Raw genomic sequence first — 20,432 nt, forward strand, 5'->3', positions numbered from 1 at the left:
TTTCCTTTCCTTTCCTTTCCTTTCCTTTCCTTTCCTTTCCTTTCCTTTCCTTTCCTTTCCTTTCCTTTCCTTTCCTTTCCTTTCCTTTCCTTTCCTTTCCTGTCCTGTCCTGTCCTGTCCTGTCCTGTCCTGTCCTGATCTTTTCCTTCAACCAGTGATGGGCAAACTTTTTAAAGAGGGGTCCAAAGGAAAGGAAATGCTCATCTGTCAGTCTGTTTCTAAGGCAGCTCTTTTGAAGTTTCATTGTATTGTATCCTACTCATTGTATTCGTCAGATTAGGAATAATGTCCCTCAGTCCCATAGAACATTTCAGGGGGCCACATCTGTCCCACATGCATAGTCAAAGGATATGAATAGATAGTTTTCAGATGAAGATATCAAAACTATCAATAATCATATGAAAAAATGTTCTAAGTCCCTTTTGATTAGAGAAATGCAAATTAAAACAACTCTGAGGTACTACCTTAAACCTAGCAGATTGACCAATATGACAGTAAAGGAAAATAATAAATATTGGAGAGAATGTGACAAAATTGGGACACTTTGGTATTGCTAGTAGGGCAATTTGGAATTATGCCCAAAGGGCTATAAAAGAATGCATGCCTTTTGATCCAGCAATACCACTACTAGATCTGTATCCCAAAGAGATAAAAAAAAATGGGAAAGAACCTGTTTGTACAAAAATATTTATAGCTGCACTTTTTGTAGTGGCAATGGCAAAGAATTAGAAACTAAAGGGATTTCCTTCCAAGCGGTGGTATTTATGGTGATGGAATACTATTGTGCTATAAGTAAAGAGCAACAGAATGATTGCTCTTTCAAAAAGAACTGGAAGACCTACATGAATTGATGTAAAGTGAAATAAGCAAAACCAGGAGAACATTATACACAGTAACTGAAATATTGTGAGATAATCAAACGTGATACTTTGCTACTAACAACAATAAAATGATCCAAGACAATTCTGAAGGACTTATGAAAAAGAATGCTCTCTACCTCTAGAGAAAGAACTGTTGGAGTATAAGTGCAGATGAAAACTTATGATTAATTACCTATTATTTGGGTATATGATTTGGAGTTTGGGTTTTATAAAATTATTCACTTACAAAAATGAATAATATGGAAATATGTTTTGAGTGATAATACATGTATAACCCAGATTGAATTACTTGTCAACTCAGGGAGAGGGGAGGGAAGAACATGAATCATATATTTTGGAAAACTTATGTGGAAATTTATTATTAAAATAAAATGAAGATTTAAAAAAAGAATTATACACAGTTTTACTGTGTAGGTTATCCTTGGTTGAAAGGCTTAAATTCTAAAACACCAGTTATCAAAACTATTTGGTATTTTGTTTTTTGCGAAAATAGGTTTTTCTAATCTTGTTCAGGCAGAAGAATTTTTGATAGGATGCCATCATTTGCTATTTTTGCAAATAATTTATATATTATTACAGTTTTAAAAAATACTTGGAATACTTGGTAGAATACATTTCTAAATTCACCATATGCATAAAAATATTTATAGCAGCTCTTTATGTTATAACAAAGAATTGATAATTATGGGAGTGCCCTAAAGTTGAGAAGGAGGATGGGAGTTGGGGCAGGGTTGAACATGATAGAATATCTAGTGTTTAGGCATCTTGTTCCTTGGAATTGAAACCAGGCAAAGTAGCAGATGCAGAGTGGAGTAAATTTCCCTTTCTAAATGTTCACTAACCATCTGTTTAATGAGTAGTTCTAGAATTTTCCTAAGAATTGGACATCACTGGACTTTAGTTTGCAGATGCTAGTCTCTTCTTTGAAAATTAGAGTAGCTTTTATCCTCAAATCTCTCTAGAAGTACCATTCTTCATTTTCCATGGATCTTTTCAAATATTACTGATCATTCTGTAGTTATGTTGCCATTTATTTCAGTTCCTGATAATTTAGTATATCTGGATCAGCTGACTTGAATTCTTCATCTTTTGTATCAATTCGCTTTTGACAATATTTCCTTGGCATAGATTAAGAATTAAACCATGCTACCTTTTCTTTCCTGTCAGTCTTCCTCTACACCTCAAAGTACAGAACCTATCCTTTCTTTGATCCCCTTTTTTCCCTAGTAGAATTTTTAATGATCGTTCCCTCCTTTTTATTACTATTACTGTCCTTAAGTTTAATAATCCTGCCATTCAATACTTTTTTTTTATTCTACACTTAACAAATACTAAGAATTTTAAATATTTCCAAATGTGAAGAAAAATAGAAATTGAGGACTGTATATGTAATTATGAATTTCTATTAGGTACAGCTTATTTTAAAAAGTAAATATTAATCAACTACAAACACTTGTTCCAATGTCATTTGTCTGTTTTCCTCTGATACTCATGTTTTCTGTTTCATTTATGCTTTTTTCCTTTTTTAATATTACTATTACTAATCCTTGAAGTGTTATGCTAAAAAAACAAACTCCAAAATATAGTCATAAAAGGATTTTTTTAATATGGCAAGATGTATATTAAAACCAAAAGGTAGGATTATACATGATTAAGGAAACACTAGAAGACTTCCCAACAAATATAGGAGTAAAGCAATATTTCCATTTTCCCTGCTGTTGTTAGCAATACCAATAAGATGAGAAAGAAATTTAAGCCATGAAGATAGACAAAGGGAAGATAAACTATTCTTTTTTGAGGATATGATATCAACAGAAATAATGAAGGGGTTCCAGTATTTCCAGGCTTCAAACTATATCATTAGCAGTAGTTATCAAAACTATTTACATTAGGGGACAGCTGGGTGGCTCAGTGGATTGAGAGCCAGGCCTAGAAACAGGAGATTCTAGGTTCAAATCTGACTTCAGACACTTCCTAGCTGTGTGACCCTGGTCAAGTCACTTAACTTTAAAATTGCCTAACCCTTACCAGTCTTTTGCCTTAAAAGCAATACATACTATTGATTCTAAGACGGAAGGTAAAGGTTTTTAAAAAGTAAAAAAATTAAAATAAAACTATTTGCATTAAAAAAAAGTAGATCAGTGGAACAGACCAGACAAGAAAGAATCAGAAATAATTTAATTCAATAAACCAGTGTCTGATAAACCTGAAAATATAAATTATGTAGGAAAGAACTCCCTATTTGACAAGAATTTCTGGGGAAAACTACAAAGCAGACTTTACAAAAATTACATTTAGCCTATCAACCTGCACCAAACATACCTTAAAAATAGGTATTTAACCTGAATAATAAATATAATTTTTTTATAAATAGAAAAGAAAGATATTATATATCATTCACAGATTATATGCGTAGGGGTAAACTTTTCTAACCAAAACAAGAATAGAGGTAATTACAAAAAACAATAAAGATAATTTGGTTTACATGAAATTGAAAAGATTTTGTGTGAACAAAACCAGTGTAATTAGCTTAATTAGGGTAGCAGTTGATTCTTCTGGCCAAGATGGCTGCCAGTTTTACTCCAGCAAAAATCTGAAACTATAGTAAGTAATTTCCTCTAGACTTGTTCAGCACAAAAATTAACCAGAAGCCCATAAGCAATAAGAAAGGGGACTGCCTCAAAAACTCATACTCATAAAGACAAACAAGCCCAGCCACAAATCTAGGTAGAGCCTGGCTCTTTATAGCTCCAAGATAGCAAGAACCCATAGCTCCCTCAAGAAAGGCCCAGACTAGTTGTAAACCCACAGAGAGTCCTGGGAAATAAAAGACACAACAGCAACAAGTGCAATTGAGGTTAGGACTAGAACATCACTCCAAGGTATTTAGCACACTCTCCTGAGATATCACATAGAAGGCCAAAATCTAAGTGTTCCAAACTTCAAAGATTCCCTGGAGGAGATCATGACAGAAACCCAGATGACCTAGGGTAAAACTAGAGTATCCAACCAAAAGTACTGCAAGAGGCAGAACCTAACCCTGGAAGAAAGCCCCTACTTAGTAACTAAAGCTGGAGAGAAGAGTAAACAAAAGAAGGCACAGTATCAAAATTATTGTAAATTTAGAAATCACTAAGGAAATCACTTAGAAAAAAGGAAAATGCAAGTCCTGACTCATACCAAAAAAATATGGAAGATTATAGAGCAGTATGAGTGGTGGTGGGGGTGGGAAGGGTAAAGTAAAAATGAAAATGAAATAACTTGAGAGAAGCAAATAATGCACACTTAATATTTATTAACTGATTGGCTTGAAGGGAATTATTTGTCTTAGAACAAAAAAAATAACAAACCTCACCAGGTAATGAACTCCCTAAAAATTAGAATAAATAAATCAGTGACTTCCTAAGATAGCAAGAAATATTACAATAAGTCAAAAAATAAGTCAAAAAAATGAAAGATTGAAAGTGGGTAAAATTGAGCAGGAAAACAATTTCAGAATCATTGGACTATTTCAAAATCTTTTTAAGAGTGGGGCACTAAGTTTCAACAAATTATAAATGAGGACTATCTACATTTTTTAGAACAAGGTGATACACACCTGTAGTTCTTGTTTTTGGAGAAGCTGAGATATTGGGATCTTGGAGTTCTGAGCTATGATTGTAAAGCTGAACAGGTTCCCATACTAAATCCAATGCTAATGATAACCACAGAGGAGCATTAAAAAAAAGGCCTAAAGAATGAAGAGACAACCTAGGTGGGAAAAACATGAGTAAGTACTTCCAGCCTGAGCAAGATTGGGAGACCCTATGCTTGCAAAAACAAAAACAATTAATTAAATCCCAGAGGCCAAAGTGAAAATAGAATCTACTCATCACCTCCCAAAAGAAAACCTTAAAAGTCAAAATCCCAGGAATGCAGAAGATAAAGGCTTACAACCAAGAATAACTTAATCTGCAGGGCTGAGTATAAGCCTATATATAAACTCGATAAAAATGTGCTTTTAATAGAATTGGGTACTTTAAATTATTTCTGATGAAAAAGATGAGAGCTGAGCAAAAAATTTTAAATACAAACACAAGAATCCAGAAAGACTATAAAGGAAAATTTATTTGAGCAATTGGAGAGACTGTTTTGATGTTTTAGTGCTAACATTCTAATAGGGAAGGAGACATGGGTCTCTTCAAAAAGAAAGAAGAAGGGAATGACATTTGCTATGTCTTTATAACTGAAGTGCATGAGAAGGATTAGAAATGTGGAGGAAGGAGTGAGGAGAGTAGGCATCAAATGAACTTCATTTTTTTTAAATCATGCAAAACATATTGGTCTTTGTTGTAAGAGCACACACATGCAAAACCAAAACCCCAAAATAAAACGGTAAATACACTGTTATGAAAGATAGTATGCTTTGATCTGCATCTATCTGACTCCAAAAGTTTTTTCCTCTGGAGTTGGATAAAGTTCCCCATCATAAGTCTTTCAGAATTGTCCCAGATCATTGCATTGCTGAGTGTAGCCAAATTTTCACATGTGATTATCATACAATATTGCTGTATCACATGTACCATAATTTGTTCAGCTATTTTTCAATTAATGGACATCCCCTCAGTTTCTAATTCTTTGCCACTACAAAAAGAGCTGCTATAAATATTTTTGTACAAGTAAGACCTTCCCCTTTTTAAAATTATGTTTTTAAAATACAGACCCCAGAGTGATATCAAAGGATATGCACAGTTTTATAGCCAGCTTTATAGTTTTATAGGGCATACGATGAACTTCATTCTTACCTTAAACAAAGGAGAGTTGATTTAGAAATAATTAAACTCAATAGAAAAATATGGGGATGGAATAGAAGGTTGGAGGGAGGATAATACTGGGGAAAGATTTGTCACAAGCAAAATAGACTTCCTGATCCTGATGAGATTAAAAGTAGGGTTGGGGGGTGGAATTTGAAGTACTAGAATTTAAAGGAAAGGAGTTTTCCAATTGAAGAATGGCTTAACAAACTATGATATTGTGAATGGTAATTGAATATTAACTTTAACATTAAAAAATATTTAAGGATAATTGCAGAGAATCTTAGGTATTGCAAATGGATACAGTATGAAGTAAGGAGAACCAGAACAATTCAGGATCAGTGATGTTTTTAAAACAAGCAAAAAAAAAAAAAAAAGACTTTGAAGCTGTAAAAGTGAAATTTGGGAAATGTACCAAACTACATTTCCCGTGGTCCAACGGGTATTGGGATGCCCATTAACAATTATGTGCCCGCATGAAGTGGAAGCATTACTGCTAAGACATAGAACACAGGCATTTTCTGATCAGAGAATTACAAGGTATGAAATAACCTTGCTAAATAATGAAAATATTACTTTAAAACGTTGTACAACCCTTAACCCAGCCACCTTACTTCCAGATTTACCAGTTTCAGAAGAACCTTTACATAATTGTGAAACACTAGTGTCCATGGCTGAAAAGCCTCGAGACAATCTCTTGGACACTCCTTTAGAGAATCCTGATCTAGTTTTATTTACTGATGGCTCTTCATTTATGAGGGATGGCATACACTACACTGGAGCTGCTGTAGTTACAGAATTTAACACTGTATGGTCAGCTTCACTGCCCTCAAATCTAAGTGCTCAAGCCACAGAACTCATAGCTCTAAAACATGCATGTATAATTGCCAAAGATAAAAAGGCTACAATTTATACGGATTCTCGATATGCATTTGGAATATGTCATGCAGTGGGTATGTTATGGCTCCAGAGAGGATTTTTAACCTCAGCTGGAAAATCTATAGGTAATGCAAAAATTATTAATGAAGTTCTTTCTGCTCTCCAGCTACCTAAAGCCCTAGCTGTAGTTCACTGCTTTGCTCATACAGGTGGCACTGACCCTGTGTCTAAGGGAAATAATCGGGCAGATATTGCTGCAAAGCTAGCAGCTATAGAAGGGCCTGAATTAATTTTAACATTAACAACCACTGATGACTTAAATTAATCACTTTCCTATGATGAGAAGGAAGTAACAAAATGGAAGCAGAAATTTAAAGCCAAACAGATAAATGGAGTATGGGTGTCCTCTGAAGGAAAACCCCTGCTCCCTAGACACTTTTATCGCCAAATTTGCCAATCTATTCATAAAAATGGTCATTTTGGTACCCAGGGCATCATGGACTCTGTTAAGAGAGTATGGATAGCTCCTGGCATAACCACTATAGCCTCTAAAGTGTGTGCAGCTTGCCCTACTTGCCAAGCATATAACCAACACGCTTTTCGTGGCAAGGCTTTTGGTGGGCGTCCATTGGCTTACACACCTTTTGAGCACCTACAAATTGATTTCATAACAATGCCAAAGGCTGGACAATATAAATTCTGTCTGGTCATAGTGGATCAACTGACCAGGTGGCTGGAAGCATTTCCTGCTGCCCGAGCCACATCAGCCGTTGTTGCCAAGGTGCTTTTAAAAGAAATCATTCCTCATTTTGGTCTGCCTGCACGTATTGACTCGGACAGAGGGAGTCACTTTACTGATTCAGTTTTATCTGAAATATATTCATGCCTGGGGATAACTCCAAAATTCCATGTACCATATCATCCCCAGAGCTCAGGCCAAGTTGAACGGATGAACAGAGAACTTAAAACCATGATTGGCAAATTATGTACTGAGACACATCTAAAATGGCCTGAAATTCTCCCTCTAGCTCTATTTTATCTTAGAAGCAGACCTAGGGGAGATCTACACATCTCACCATATGAGATGCTTTTTGGACATCCTCCTATACAGGCTAAACCTTTTTCTCCTGCATATACATCACTATTAGGAGGAGATACTTCTATTGCTTCCTATATACAGGAATTACAACACAGACTGCGTGAACTCCATGAATCTGGAACTGTAGTACAAGCAGGACCAATAGACTTTTCACTTCACGACCTGAATCCAGGAGACAAAGTGTATATAAAGAACTTCCAGTGCACTGGGGCAACCCAGCCTTCATGGGATGGCCGGTTTGAAATTTTATTAACCACCCCAACAGCTATAAAGATCGGAGAAAAGGACTCTTGGATTCATTGCTCACATGTAAAGAGGGCATCTTCTATTGAACCTGATTGGCTGTTTCCTGTTACCTGCATTGGAGATAACAGTTCATGGACTCATGGATGCTAATTTGGAATCATTGGTTTGTCTTGATTCTTTCCCTGATTTTATTTTAATTTTCTTATTGATTTTCCTAATATCTTTTAATAGAATAATTGATACTTTTTGTCTTTTTTCTCATTTCTTGTACTTGAGTACATATAATCACTTAATTTTTTCATTATTTTTTGCAATGCCATATATATATTTGCTGTAATATTACTGCTTACTCACAAGGTTTAGACTCCAAGAACTTGCCATACATTGTTAAATGTTATGGGACTGTGATTAATGCTTCTGTCTAATTCCAGGAGAAGGGAACACATGAGCCATTAATGGTGCTAAGGAAAGCACAAGGTCATGAAGACCGACCGACAAATCCAATGGGATTTATGAGAACATCTGCACAGTGCCAAGGAGCACAAGGTTAAAGAGATCATACATATACAGGTGGGATTGAGGTACCCTCACACCAACACTGAGGACTTGAACTCAGTGTAAGAACAGAAGCTGCGACGCTTAACATATGTTAAGACGTAGGACTCTCCGAACTACACTGCCAGTCAGGTACCGCAGGTTGGCTATTATCTGGCTCACCCATATATTCCTGAGAGTAAAGGGAAGGACAGACGCTTCCCTTGCATTTAAATCTGGTCCTTTTTTCTCTCTTATAGAATGGCAACTTCCTGTAGTCTTAGCTGCAAATGGGTAAATGCAGTATTACTGCATTGTATCCTACAGACTAGTAGGATGGAAATTATAATTGATTAGACCCTAATACAAGGGCCTGTTATAATTTTATTTTGTTTTCTTCAAAAAATTTTATGTACATAACTTTTGCTATTTTGATTTTGATTTTAATGCCTTTCTTTTTCAAAAGCTTCAATTTTCTTCTATTTGATTTTTATATTTTTTTCTTTCTTTTTTTTCTTTTGAATTGACTCATACAACCCCATCACTCAAATATATATATTGAGCTGATCTGGGTATTTCTTTCTAAATACCCACGTCAGGGGGGATTGTATTTTTATAAAATCCAAGATTAATCGTATTTTATTATATACAAGATTTAATTTTTGTTTTGTTTGAGAAAAATTCTCAGGGAAAGAAAGTTGCTGATTCCTTAATCCAGAGAATGAACTGTTTGCAGAGAGATGCCTGAAGAACCTACGTTTAATCAAGAGATCCAGAATGAACTTTGGGTTGCAATTGATTGAACTGATGGGGTTTGTTGCATTAAGCGATCCAGAATGAACTTTGGGTACTAATGAATGGACTGATGGGTTTTGAACAGCTACTTTAATTGTACATGATATGCCAATAGGGGACTGCCCCCAATTGGTTTTTTTGTCAACTCGCTTAGCAAAACATTGGTTTTGCTTTCTCTCTTTTCCATTTCCCTCTTATCTCTAACTATTGTAGTTAGAAGACCTTTGTGGTAAAAGATGTTTGTGTAACATGATCACTTGGGGTGACTAGGCACCCAATATGATCATCAGGGGGGATTGTGTAAATGGAATTAGCTCGAGCCCATTAATAGTCAAAAATCTACCCATCCTAGGCGTAGAAATGATGTAATCCTAACCTCCCTTAGTGGGGAGGGGAGACGAGTTACCCACACGTGACAATAAGTAACAAATCAAGAATAAGGGACTGCCCTTTGGGCAGTCCAAATCAATGTCAAAACTGCCATTTGTCCATTTGAATTAGAGGTGGACCACAGGAAGTGATGAAAGACACTATCTCTTTAAGTAAGTTAGTGAACTTCCTGTGGGAGGTGTTGCCGTCTCGAACTGGGAGCAGAAGCATCTCCTGAGACCACAGAACGCTTACACTCTGTATTGTCATGTGGGTAAGTTAGGCTGACTTCCTTGGCCTAGCTGGGCCAATTCTAAACTCTGCCTATCTGGCTGTTGGGCCTTGTGGCTTACAGCTTCATTTATTTAGCTTTATAACCTTCTTCTCTCTCTGTCCAGGCCTGGACTAGCCTCTCCCTTTCTCTTTATTCCTACTTTTTACCTACCTGATTGTAAATAAACTCTTCAACCCGATGCTGACTTGGGTCTGATTTAATTACGGAATCAACCTGAATTGTTGATTCCTGACGGCCACATATTTTAATATATATCTATAATTACTTAAATTTTCCTTCTTACAAAGCACTTAAACTCTTGTATAGTGTTTATTATTACTATTAAGGGAGTGACTAACATATCTCCAAAAGATCTATGATGAAGCATGTTACCACAAAAGAGACTTGATGGAATTAGGATGCAGAAAGTTTTTTTTATAGGACTGCTGTTTGGATTTGTTTAGCCTGACTACTTAATTGTTACAAAGGTTCATTTTTTTTGCCCCTTCCTCTCAGCTTTTTTATTGGGGTAGGGGTTATTAATATTGATGGGGAAAAAAGAGAGACATTAAAAACATTTTTTAAATGCGCAGAAAAGAACAGATGGGACCATTTTTAAAGTAATGTATAAAAAGTTAATTCTTTGTCTATATGAAATTGTTCTTTTTGGTCTCTTAAGTTGTTATAAGGAAATCATAAGTTAAAAAAGTGATCAATGGAAAAATTTTTGTATCAAATATTTCTATGGGTCTGGTATCTGAGAAATAGAAAACCAACAGAAATAAGCCAAAATCCATTCTCCAGTAGATAAGTGGTCAAAGGATATGAACAAACTATTCTCTAAAGAAGAACTGTGAATCATTAAGTATATATGAGAATGCTCCAAATCATTAATAAGAGGAAGGGCAAATACATACAACTCTGAGATTTCAACACATATCAGGCAAATTGGCAATTGATGACCAAAAAAGTCAATCCTTGGTCATATCCATTATGTTTAAGAAGTTGAAAGAAGGCACATTAATGCATTGTTTCAAGGGAGATGTGAATTATTGGTTCAGCCTTTCTGGAAACCAATTTGGAAGAGAGGGACTGTCTTTTTTCTCCCTTTGTTTGTATCATTAGGTTCCCAACTGCTTGCTTTGTCTTTTTCAATCATCCCACATGTCCAGTCAGTTTCTGAATCTTTATTTGACATTTAAAACCATTCATAATTTGGTTTCTTCCCTCCGTTACAGTTTTCTTGCGATCTACCCTACCTCCTTGCATTGTACAATCCAACCATACTGGTCTTCTTACTGTTCCTCACACACAACCCTCCATTTCCCTGTTACTGCACTGTTGCCTAGAATGATTCCGTCTATATCTTCATTCCCTGGCTTCCTTTGAGCCTCAGCTCAAGTGACACCTTCTGCAGGGAACCTTTCCTGCTTCTCTCCTGGTCCTTCCCCATTTCCTCTACCCTCACCTCCAATTGTCTTCCTTTCTAATGTTATGAACTCCATTTGTTTTGTATGTGTCTTGTATCAGCTTATGTATTGTTTTAGTTCTTTGAGGGCAAAGACTCTTTTCACTTTTTTATGCTTAACCAATGTTTTTACACAATACCTTATATATAGTAAGCATTTAATAAATACGCATTCATTGACTGGTTAGTTGATTGTTGGCTGGCCTTATTGAATTACCTTTTTTCTTTATTTTTTATTACAAAGGGACCATTCACTTCAATGCAGGGAAGTATATGTTTTTAAATGAATGCAATATAATATAATATTGATATCTTTATCAATAAAAATGGTTTTTGAAAGAAACAAGTTAATGACTTACCTATTAAGAAACTTCAGGACAAGTAGAAGTAAAAAAGCAAGTCTATAGGTCTTAGAATTTGAAAGGATTTGGAAAGTAAGATATCTTAGGCCCTGTGACTTAAATAAAATAGCTTATTTAAAGCATGTTTTCCTTTTCTCCTTTCATGTCCCTTCCCAAAAGCGACTATCTGACAATTTATTAAACATTAAGTTAATTTTTTCTTGTTTTATTATTTTAATAGTTTCCATTGTTTTCAAGTCTACTTTTTGTAAACTAGCAAAAACTGAAATATGAGTTTACTTAAAGTTAAGTCAAACTTTTTAACAAAAAATTTTAAGTTAATTCGAGTAGTATATTTGTAATTGTACTTTTATTCATAAGCCAAATAGTTTTTTAAAAATCAAGTTAAATTCAATGTTTTTTGTTTTATGTTCAGTAACCATATTATTTTTGTTTCTTTAAAGACCACCAGAAACTCCTATTATTTCAGTGTTCTCTCCATTTTTTTCCTAAGAGGAAGGGGACAGGAAATGGGGGAAGGAAGGAAATTTTTTCCTCTCATAGCTTTAATATTTCTGGTTTTATATACTAATCATAAGTAGGTCAAGGTACTGAGTATATTAAGAGTACCTCATAATAGACCACAAGGCTATACCCCTTTGACTTAAACTTTTATTAGTCATGAGTAGAGTAAAAGTATTCTCTGAATACCATAATGTTACGTATAGCAGGTGCTCAGCAAGCAATTGTTAACTCCAATGAAGCTTGTTTTAGAAGTTCTAAAATAGTATAAATATAAATCTGCATATAGTCATTTGATGATCTTGGCTGGTAATTCATTTCAACTCTATGCTTTTTCTCCTTTATGACTCATATTTCCTTCTACATGAGGAACTCTTTCAGGTCTAAGCAGTAGGATAGTGGGAATTCTGTTTGCCTTCCATCCAACTGAAATGCTTTTCTTTGTTTTCTGGACATCTCTACTTTCCTCTCAAGGGTGAGGAAAAGGAAGAGTATTATGAACTCTGAAAATTACTTTTTAAAGTACAGTGTTGTAACTGTTAATAATAACGAGGAAAGGAAGATGATAGTACCTTAAAGCCTTTGGTGACACTGGAAATAATGCTAGCCTTCTATGCTTCTCTGAGCCTGCCAGAGTTTGAACGAAAGACCAGCCTGGGTTATGTGTGCTGAGCATGTGCTTTTTCAGCAGCTGAATGCCTACATTGTTCAATAAGCAGATTATAAAACAGCACGTAAAGTGGCATAGCGGGGGGTTGGCTTTATACCTGCTACTTGCCTTGTTTTGCAAACAATAATTTCACATTACAGCTCAGTCAGGGCTCACTTGAGAAGACAGTCAAATCTCTCAGCCTTTTTTGGGAGCCTCCATGTTGTGTTATGGGTCCATGGACCCTCTGTAACCAAAGTTGGACTTTTATTTATTACAAGAATACAGGTATATATTCAGGAACAGAAGTGCCAGAAAATCAGTTTTATGTTATGTTTCATTCAGAAGGGACCTTAGAGATCATCTAATCTAACCTCCTCATTTTATAGATGAGGAAACTGAGAGCCAGAGAGTTGTGAAATGACTTGTTCAAGGGCCTTATAACTGCTTCAAAGCAGATCCAGGCCTAGAAAACCCAAGTGGTCCTGCTCTGAGGCCATTGCATTCCCATGTCAGTCATGTCAGTGTATTCCCATGTCAGCTTAGTCAAGCATATAGGAAAGAAGATATCTTCACCACATGGACTAGGTGGTGAGTTCTTCTAGAAACTAATCATTTCTGAAAACACATTATTCCCTTTTTTTTTAATTTTTGGGTTCTCAAGTCATAGACATCTTATAACTTCCACTTAAGAAAGTGAGATTTCAAAGCATAAGTTTTTCCTCCTTTAGTTCTTAAAGCTTGTATGCTTGTGTTTTATTTCTGTTTTTAAAATGCTAAAGGAGTTTAAAATTCTTACAGTAGATCTCTTTTATGTTGGTTTTGGAAAGCTGGGTAGGACAAATGACTCAACCTTTTAGGCTAAACATACCAAATCATGTTTATTCTGTCATGTGGTTGCCATGTTTCTAAAGGTCAGAGGTTGATCTTTGGTATGTACAGATTGTGTGGTAATGAACAGGATAGAGTAATCAAGAAAACACCAAAACTGGAGTCAGAAAAATAAAATTCAGATCTCAATTCCATCATTTATTAGCTGATTGACTTTGGAAAAATCATTGATCTTTTTTGAGCTTTAGTTTTCTTTTCTCTAAAATGGAGATAGTTGAAATACTAGAATTGTTAGAAGGATCAAACATATGGATATAAAGTGATATGTGAGTTGTTATTATTACTATTCCTGCGATTACTAGAAAGTTTTTTTGTAAACCAAAACAATTTTTTCCAAATATTCAACCTGTATGAAATGTGAATGTTAAAGTATTCTTTTATCTGAATTAAAATAAGATTCATCTCAGGCCCCTGCACTATATAATGGGGCTCTACTATATTTTAAAGTGACTAGAATTTAATATCTATTTTAAATTGACTTAGCATTTCCCCCTCTCTCCATCTGGCCTCCGGCGTGCAGAGAGACATGTGACAATCACATGACTTGTTCCACCAGCTCCACCTCCAGCCTTGACACCAGCCTTCAGTTCCCTGAGAACAGTGGCCAACTGCAGAACTCAAAATGGGATGAGCAGCAAAAGGTGTTTGCCCTTGAACAGATCTGCGGGGTATTTAGGGTTGACTTGGGACAAATGAGGTCTCTCCGACTTTTCTATAGGTAAGATGGTTTTCTTATCTACCTCTCAGCACTTACCAGCCTGGGAGCTTCTCAAAGCAGCCCAGAGACATGCTTGATATACTGTCTTTGCAGCTATTGTATTGACTGAGAATTGGCCTTCTATGGTGTTTGCTCAAGTTCTGTGGTGTAGATCCAGGGTCCTGGTCAGTCACTACCGATGCCAGCATTTCCAAGTGTTTGTTTCCATCTTTTTAATATTGTCAAGTATGCTATCTAATTGAGTTTCATGAATAATGGTAGGCTTATATTTCTCGGAACTGTAGCTTTGAGGAGGACATCTTAAAAGACTGCTACAGATTTTTCTACATGAAGGTTATCTATTATATTTAATCGAGGGTGTGAGAAGGTCCATTTCCCACAATGGGTCCAAGGTCTATGGTTTCCTTTATTAGGGCTCCTTTTTTTTTTTAAACCCCTACCTTCTGTCTTGGAGAAAATACTCTGTATTGGCTCCAAGGCAGAAGAGTGGTAAGGGTAGGCAATGGGGGTCAAGTGACTTGCCCAGGGTCACACAGCTGGGAAGTGTCTGAGGCCAGATTTGAACTTAGGACCTCCCATCTCTAGGCCTGGCTCTCAATCCACTGAGCTACCCAGCTGCCCCCTATTAGGGTTCCTTTTTTTTCCACTTAGATGAGTAGTCTGTGATTTTTTTTAATAATCATAGTGTAGTCTCTTTTATTTTTCATGGTTAATCAGGATAGTAAAAGGCTTTTGACTAATACATCACCTAGGAACACCTGCAATTGGAATAAACAGGCAATTTTACTAATAATGAATTTTCAAAGTCAAAAGCCAATAAACTACAGTCTCTGATGTATGTGTCCCCAGAGGATTCTTCCAGAAAACCATCTAAGTTATACAAAGAGTACTTACTCAAGCATCTCTCCTACAAATTGTTCTTTCTGGCTTAATGGAAGCTGTCTTAGAGATCATCTTTGTTTGGATTGATGCTATCACCAGCTTTTTTCTTGAGTGCAAGATTCCCTTCCACATGCTATAAATCTGACAGTTTTCCCAGTTTCCGAGTGAGTGAGTGAGGAACTTCAGACTAAGGTTTCTAAGTGAGGAAAACATACTGGCATTTCTTCAGGGAGGAAAAGAGGTAGGAATGGTACCCTGTCACTTGAGCAGCATGAGCTTTCACACCCCATGGAATAAGAATATTTTCCTTTCTTCAGCAATGTGGAAGATGGTTATTGTTTCTCTATCCTTAGCCAAACTCCTTTGGGACTGTTTCTTGCTTCTGATGTTAACCATGCTCCCTGATTATACTTGGAAATAAAAACCCATGTTTACATATTCATCCGTCTCTTCTTGTCCCCTCTTTCTACTGTCCTTTAGCGATGAGGCCTGTACCAGTGGGCAGCTGGTTGTTGCTAGCCGAGAAAGTCAGTACAAGATCTTCCATTTTCACCATGGTGGTCTGGATAAACTGTCAGAAGTTTTTCAGCAGTGGAAACACTGTACAGAAACTCACCTCAAAGACCAGGTAACCCATCAAGAAAGCAAAGAATTTGAAAAACAATAGTCTCCATCTTCTGTCAGCCATGAAGACTGAGAGGGAGAGAACCTATGGAAGGCTATTCACCAGGTTTGAGGGCAAATTCTTGTTCAGTAATCTTGGGCATACTGGATCACCTGAGAATATCTCTGACTTTTTATTTCTCAGTGGAATAGGGTTTGTACAAGACAATGTGTATGTATATGTGCACACAATGAGCACATACAATGATGGTTTGGGGCTGCTAATGTTAGTAAAGTGGCTGATACATCAACAACTTTGGTTTTGAAAAAATGTACCTAGTTCTTTTTGTGAATTCTATGTTCTACACTTGAAAATAATGTTTTGACAAGGCATCCTGCCATATTTTGCTCAATCTACATACAAATGTAATAAGAGCTCTTTAATTATCTATTTAAGATACTGTATGTGCTTATTAGAAACAGTGATGACTTTAAAATTCCCTTCCTTCCCACAGAGCCTCCTGCTGTTTGTCCTTATTACAGTAGCATGGCTTTATTTTTCTCCTTACATTGAACAACCTTTGATTTTTGAATTAAGTGTCAGCTGCAGTTTTGCACTAGGATCATGACTGCCCTTAGAGAAAACCTGACAGGCCAGCCCCCTGCTCGCCTAACAGCGATCCCTTTGTATGTGGCCAATCATATGTAATTTATTGCAGGCACTCCTGGCAGAGTGGGCTGTAAGCAGCATTAATTCAGCTTTTGTGGCTGGGTTGGGAGTGGGGAGGATGGGGTGGGAGGGGGTTGTGGAGGAGAAACGGATGGGGAGAGGGAAAAGAGAACTAGAAAGAGGAAGACTATTTTAAGATGAAGGTATTTTTATTTTAATTGAATCTAATTACATTTGCCATTTAAGAGTTTGTATTCAGGAGACATCTCTTCTCCTTTCAGAAGACAGGGGCTTATAAATCCTGGGAAAAGCTGGCTTTAAAAAGCCAAGTATTTGAGATGCTTATCTTTCCCCAGTTTTCTTCCTGTCTAGCAGGTCTCCAATGAAAAGACTTGTATGCAGTTCTCCATCCGACGTCCCAAACTCCCTTCTTCAGAGACCCACCCAGAAGAGAATATGTACAAAAAGCTGGATGTTTCCACCTGGCTTAACCACTTGAATGAGTCTGGGCAGGTGGAAGAGGAATATAAGCTACGTAAGGTAAGGAACCAGAGGTGATAGCTTATTGACTCTACTTGTGAGGAAGAACCCCCATGGGATAAGAGGTGGGAGGTGGGAGGGATGGTAGGGGCAGCGAATGAGCCACAGTCTCATAGTATCATCATTTATCAGGAATAATGCCTAGAAATCAGCTTAGTTAGTTTCTATCAGGGGTGTCCACCAACTAAGAGAGAAAAATGACTAGAGATCTCTCTACTCCAAGAGTACAGCAGCCAGCTTTCACCCATAAGGTAAACTCACTCCTCTTTTCCTTTCCAGATTGCCTTATACAATATAAGATCTGTGTGAACAAACCAAATAAAGCAATGAAAACTCCCATTTAAAAAAAACAAAACTTAGAGAGTTTGGGGGATACTGTGTCCGCCTTTTTAGAAAAGTTTGCAATGAACTGCAGCATTTCCAAGATCAGGGATTAGGCTATGACATGAGAACGACACATTAATCGGAGAGCTGCTCCAGGGGGGGTTATTGACATTGAAATGAGCTGGGTTTGTGTTTCGTATGGGAATAGAGGACCAGCACTTTCCCCTTCTTAACATGTGCAAATTGCTGAGGTTTGAATCAAGGCATCAGTTGTCAGGAGAACTCACCAAAGCCACCAAAACACAAATCTCTGGGGATTTGGGGGTTCTTTGAGCCGCTGTACTTTTATCACCCCCTCCCCAACTTTTGCCGCTTCTTCCAGGCCATTTTCTTCGGCGGCATTGATGTGTCAATCCGGGGTGAGGTCTGGCCCTTCCTGCTGCGCTATTACAGCCATGAGTCCACATCGGAGGAGCGAGAGGCACTGAGGGCACAGAAGAGAAGGGAATACTCAGAGATCCAGCAGAAAAGGTAACTGCAGAGGCCTCTTCTTCTCCCCACCCTACCCATCTTCCTTATCCCTCAGATGAAAATGTCATCTGCAAAGGCAATTTGAAGTGCAGTTCAGCATTAATAATATGTTTTATGACCCATGGTTTGTCTTTCAAAAATGGATGTCCTAGGAATCAGAGTGATAGGGCTGGATAAATGCTGTCATTAGACTGAGCACTTCAGCCTCAAAACGGTGGGTCTTGTTAGCTCACATGTCAAGGCTTTGGAATTCTTTTCCCCTAGACTTAACTAGGCACTGACATTCTGAAGCCAACTAGGCTAGGGTGGGATCATTTCTTTAAACTATTAACTGAGAATTAAAGCAGCTGAATTTTCTTTTGTAGTCTAGCAGTGTGACCTCACAGAAATAAGATTACCATTCTGCCACTGAACCTACTATAAAATGGGAGCCAAAGGGGGTCCAGGAGTCAGGTTAGTGACAATGTAGTCCTTGGAGACTTCCATACCAAAACTTTCCTCTCACACAAAAGGCATTTAACAGGTATTGCCATCATGTTAGTTGGGATATAGAGAAATGACTAGGTCCTTATTTCTAATGAGACAGAGAAGTCATGGAAAAAGGTCATATCCCATTGTTTGCCATAATGTGACAAAGGGTGTTTTCCTTTTGAGGCTTTCAATGACTCCAGAAGAGCAGAGAGAATTCTGGCGCCATGTGCAGTTCACTGTTGACAAAGATGTGGTTCGGACAGACCGGAGCAATCAGTTCTTCCGAGGAGAGGACAACCCAAATGTGGAAAGCATGAGGTAATCCATCTCCTTTCTACCATTTCCAAACTGTCCAGGACTTCAGACTTCATTCCCAGGTCTGCAGTTTGGTGAAAGTGATATCACTTCTCTCTTCCTTGGTTTCCCCATTTGGAAAAAATACTGACCCCTTAGGATGTTAGGACAATACAAAAAAGTCCTTTCACTCTTCTTAGAAATCAACACTATCAAAACAGAGGAATTATTAATGGTGGTCACTTTATTTTAGTTGAGGTTTTAAGAGCCATAATAAAGTACTACATCAAATCAGACCTTTCTATCCCTCCCCAAAATTTACAGCTTTCTGATTAGAAAATTGGCAGTTTACAAGTTTTCTCAATGAATTGCCCTTTAGATGCTCCAGCTTTCTTTCTCAATCTGTCAAATGAATGGTCAATCAGTCACCATATTTGACTTACAATTTTGCCTTGCAGATAGATAGATAAAATTACCAGCCCATAAAACCACAAGTGGTCAATAGTTAGTAAAAAAGAAATCATCTTTGTGTTCTACATTTTGCCTATAACTTCTTAGGTAAGTGGCATGATATTAACCAGCTGAACTGAGTAATAACCATGTCCCATTGATTCAGAAAGGTGGTGAATCTGGTGTCTCTTGGAGCTGGCTCCTAAGATGGAGCCTGAGATGGCTCCTAAAAACTCAATACCTGAAATCAAAGAATAGAAATTATTGCTCTCTCCTCACATTTCACTTACTGAAATGGTGCTCAGAAAAGTTAAGGCTAGGAAGGGAGCAAGGCAGTAGTGGAATTTGTAGTTGACTGATGTGCTCTTCTTATTTCCTAGGAGAATTTTGCTGAATTATGCGGTATATAACCCAACCATTGGCTACTCCCAGGGGATGTCAGACCTGGTGGCTCCCATCCTGGCTGAGGTTCTAGATGAATCAGATACCTTCTGGTGTTTCGTAGGTTTGATGCAGAACACAATCTTTGTCAGTTCTCCCCGAGATGAGGATATGGAGAAACAGCTGGTAAGGCTCTTGAGCTACAGGTTCTCAGTCCTGTATCTTTGTGCATATGTATGTATGCTCTTTACCCTAGGCTTAATTATGTTATTTGTCAGAAATGAACCTGTTGATAGTGTGGCTTCACATCTGTATGTTAGGGCACTTGAGAAAATTACCATGTAACCTTCCTCTACTGAAGATTAGTTTCATTCATTTGTAAATTCATGGCAGCTTAAGTTCTAGAAAGCCTAAAACAAGGATCACAGATATGGAGGATTTTTGCTTCAGGTGAGAATTGAATTAAATTTATTTGTTATACCCAGAAGCTATAGTGCTTCTGGGTCTTTATAGATAGCATGCCAGCTTCCCTACCATAACCGATGTTCTCTCCTCCCTATACTCATAGAAACAACTGTGATGTTAGGCACACTGGGGGAGAACGATCTACCCTCTCCTTTCCCTACCCCTTCAATGTACCTGTGTCTGCTGGTAGAAAGCCATTTCCATACATATAGACATTCTGGGGAAAAAGAGGAAGGTTTGTGAGCTAACAAGTACAGAGTAAGCACAGAGCTTCCAACAGGGTTTGGGTGGGAGTGGGTCCAAGGTGATTGTCTCCTGTCTCTTCAGACTCTCCCTTTCCTGGCCCCCAGCTCAACTAGACT

The 20,432-nt window shown here is 37.3% G+C and overlaps 1 protein-coding gene across 3 annotated transcripts in view; it reads left to right on the forward strand.

The window, feature by feature from the left end:
- The window catches only part of TBC1D16 (TBC1 domain family member 16), a 119,643-nt gene that overhangs the window by 91,492 nt on the left and 7,719 nt on the right, over positions 1-20,432 (forward strand). Inside the window, exons 3-8 of one of the 3 annotated variants that reach the window (XM_044674405.1) lie at positions 14,262-14,459; positions 15,822-15,969; positions 16,987-17,154; positions 17,861-18,009; positions 18,664-18,798; positions 19,605-19,791. In XM_044674405.1, coding sequence (XP_044530340.1) covers positions 14,262-14,459; positions 15,822-15,969; positions 16,987-17,154; positions 17,861-18,009; positions 18,664-18,798; positions 19,605-19,791 — 985 coding nt within the window. The remainder of the gene's footprint in view (positions 1-14,261; positions 14,460-15,821; positions 15,970-16,986; positions 17,155-17,860; positions 18,010-18,663; positions 18,799-19,604; positions 19,792-20,432) is intronic. The other 2 variants (XM_044674407.1, XM_044674406.1) reach the window with 2 other exon arrangements.

The sequence above is a fragment of the Gracilinanus agilis genome, chromosome 4, assembly GCF_016433145.1.
Source record: "Gracilinanus agilis isolate LMUSP501 chromosome 4, AgileGrace, whole genome shotgun sequence".
NCBI classification, from domain to species: domain Eukaryota; kingdom Metazoa; phylum Chordata; class Mammalia; order Didelphimorphia; family Didelphidae; genus Gracilinanus; species Gracilinanus agilis.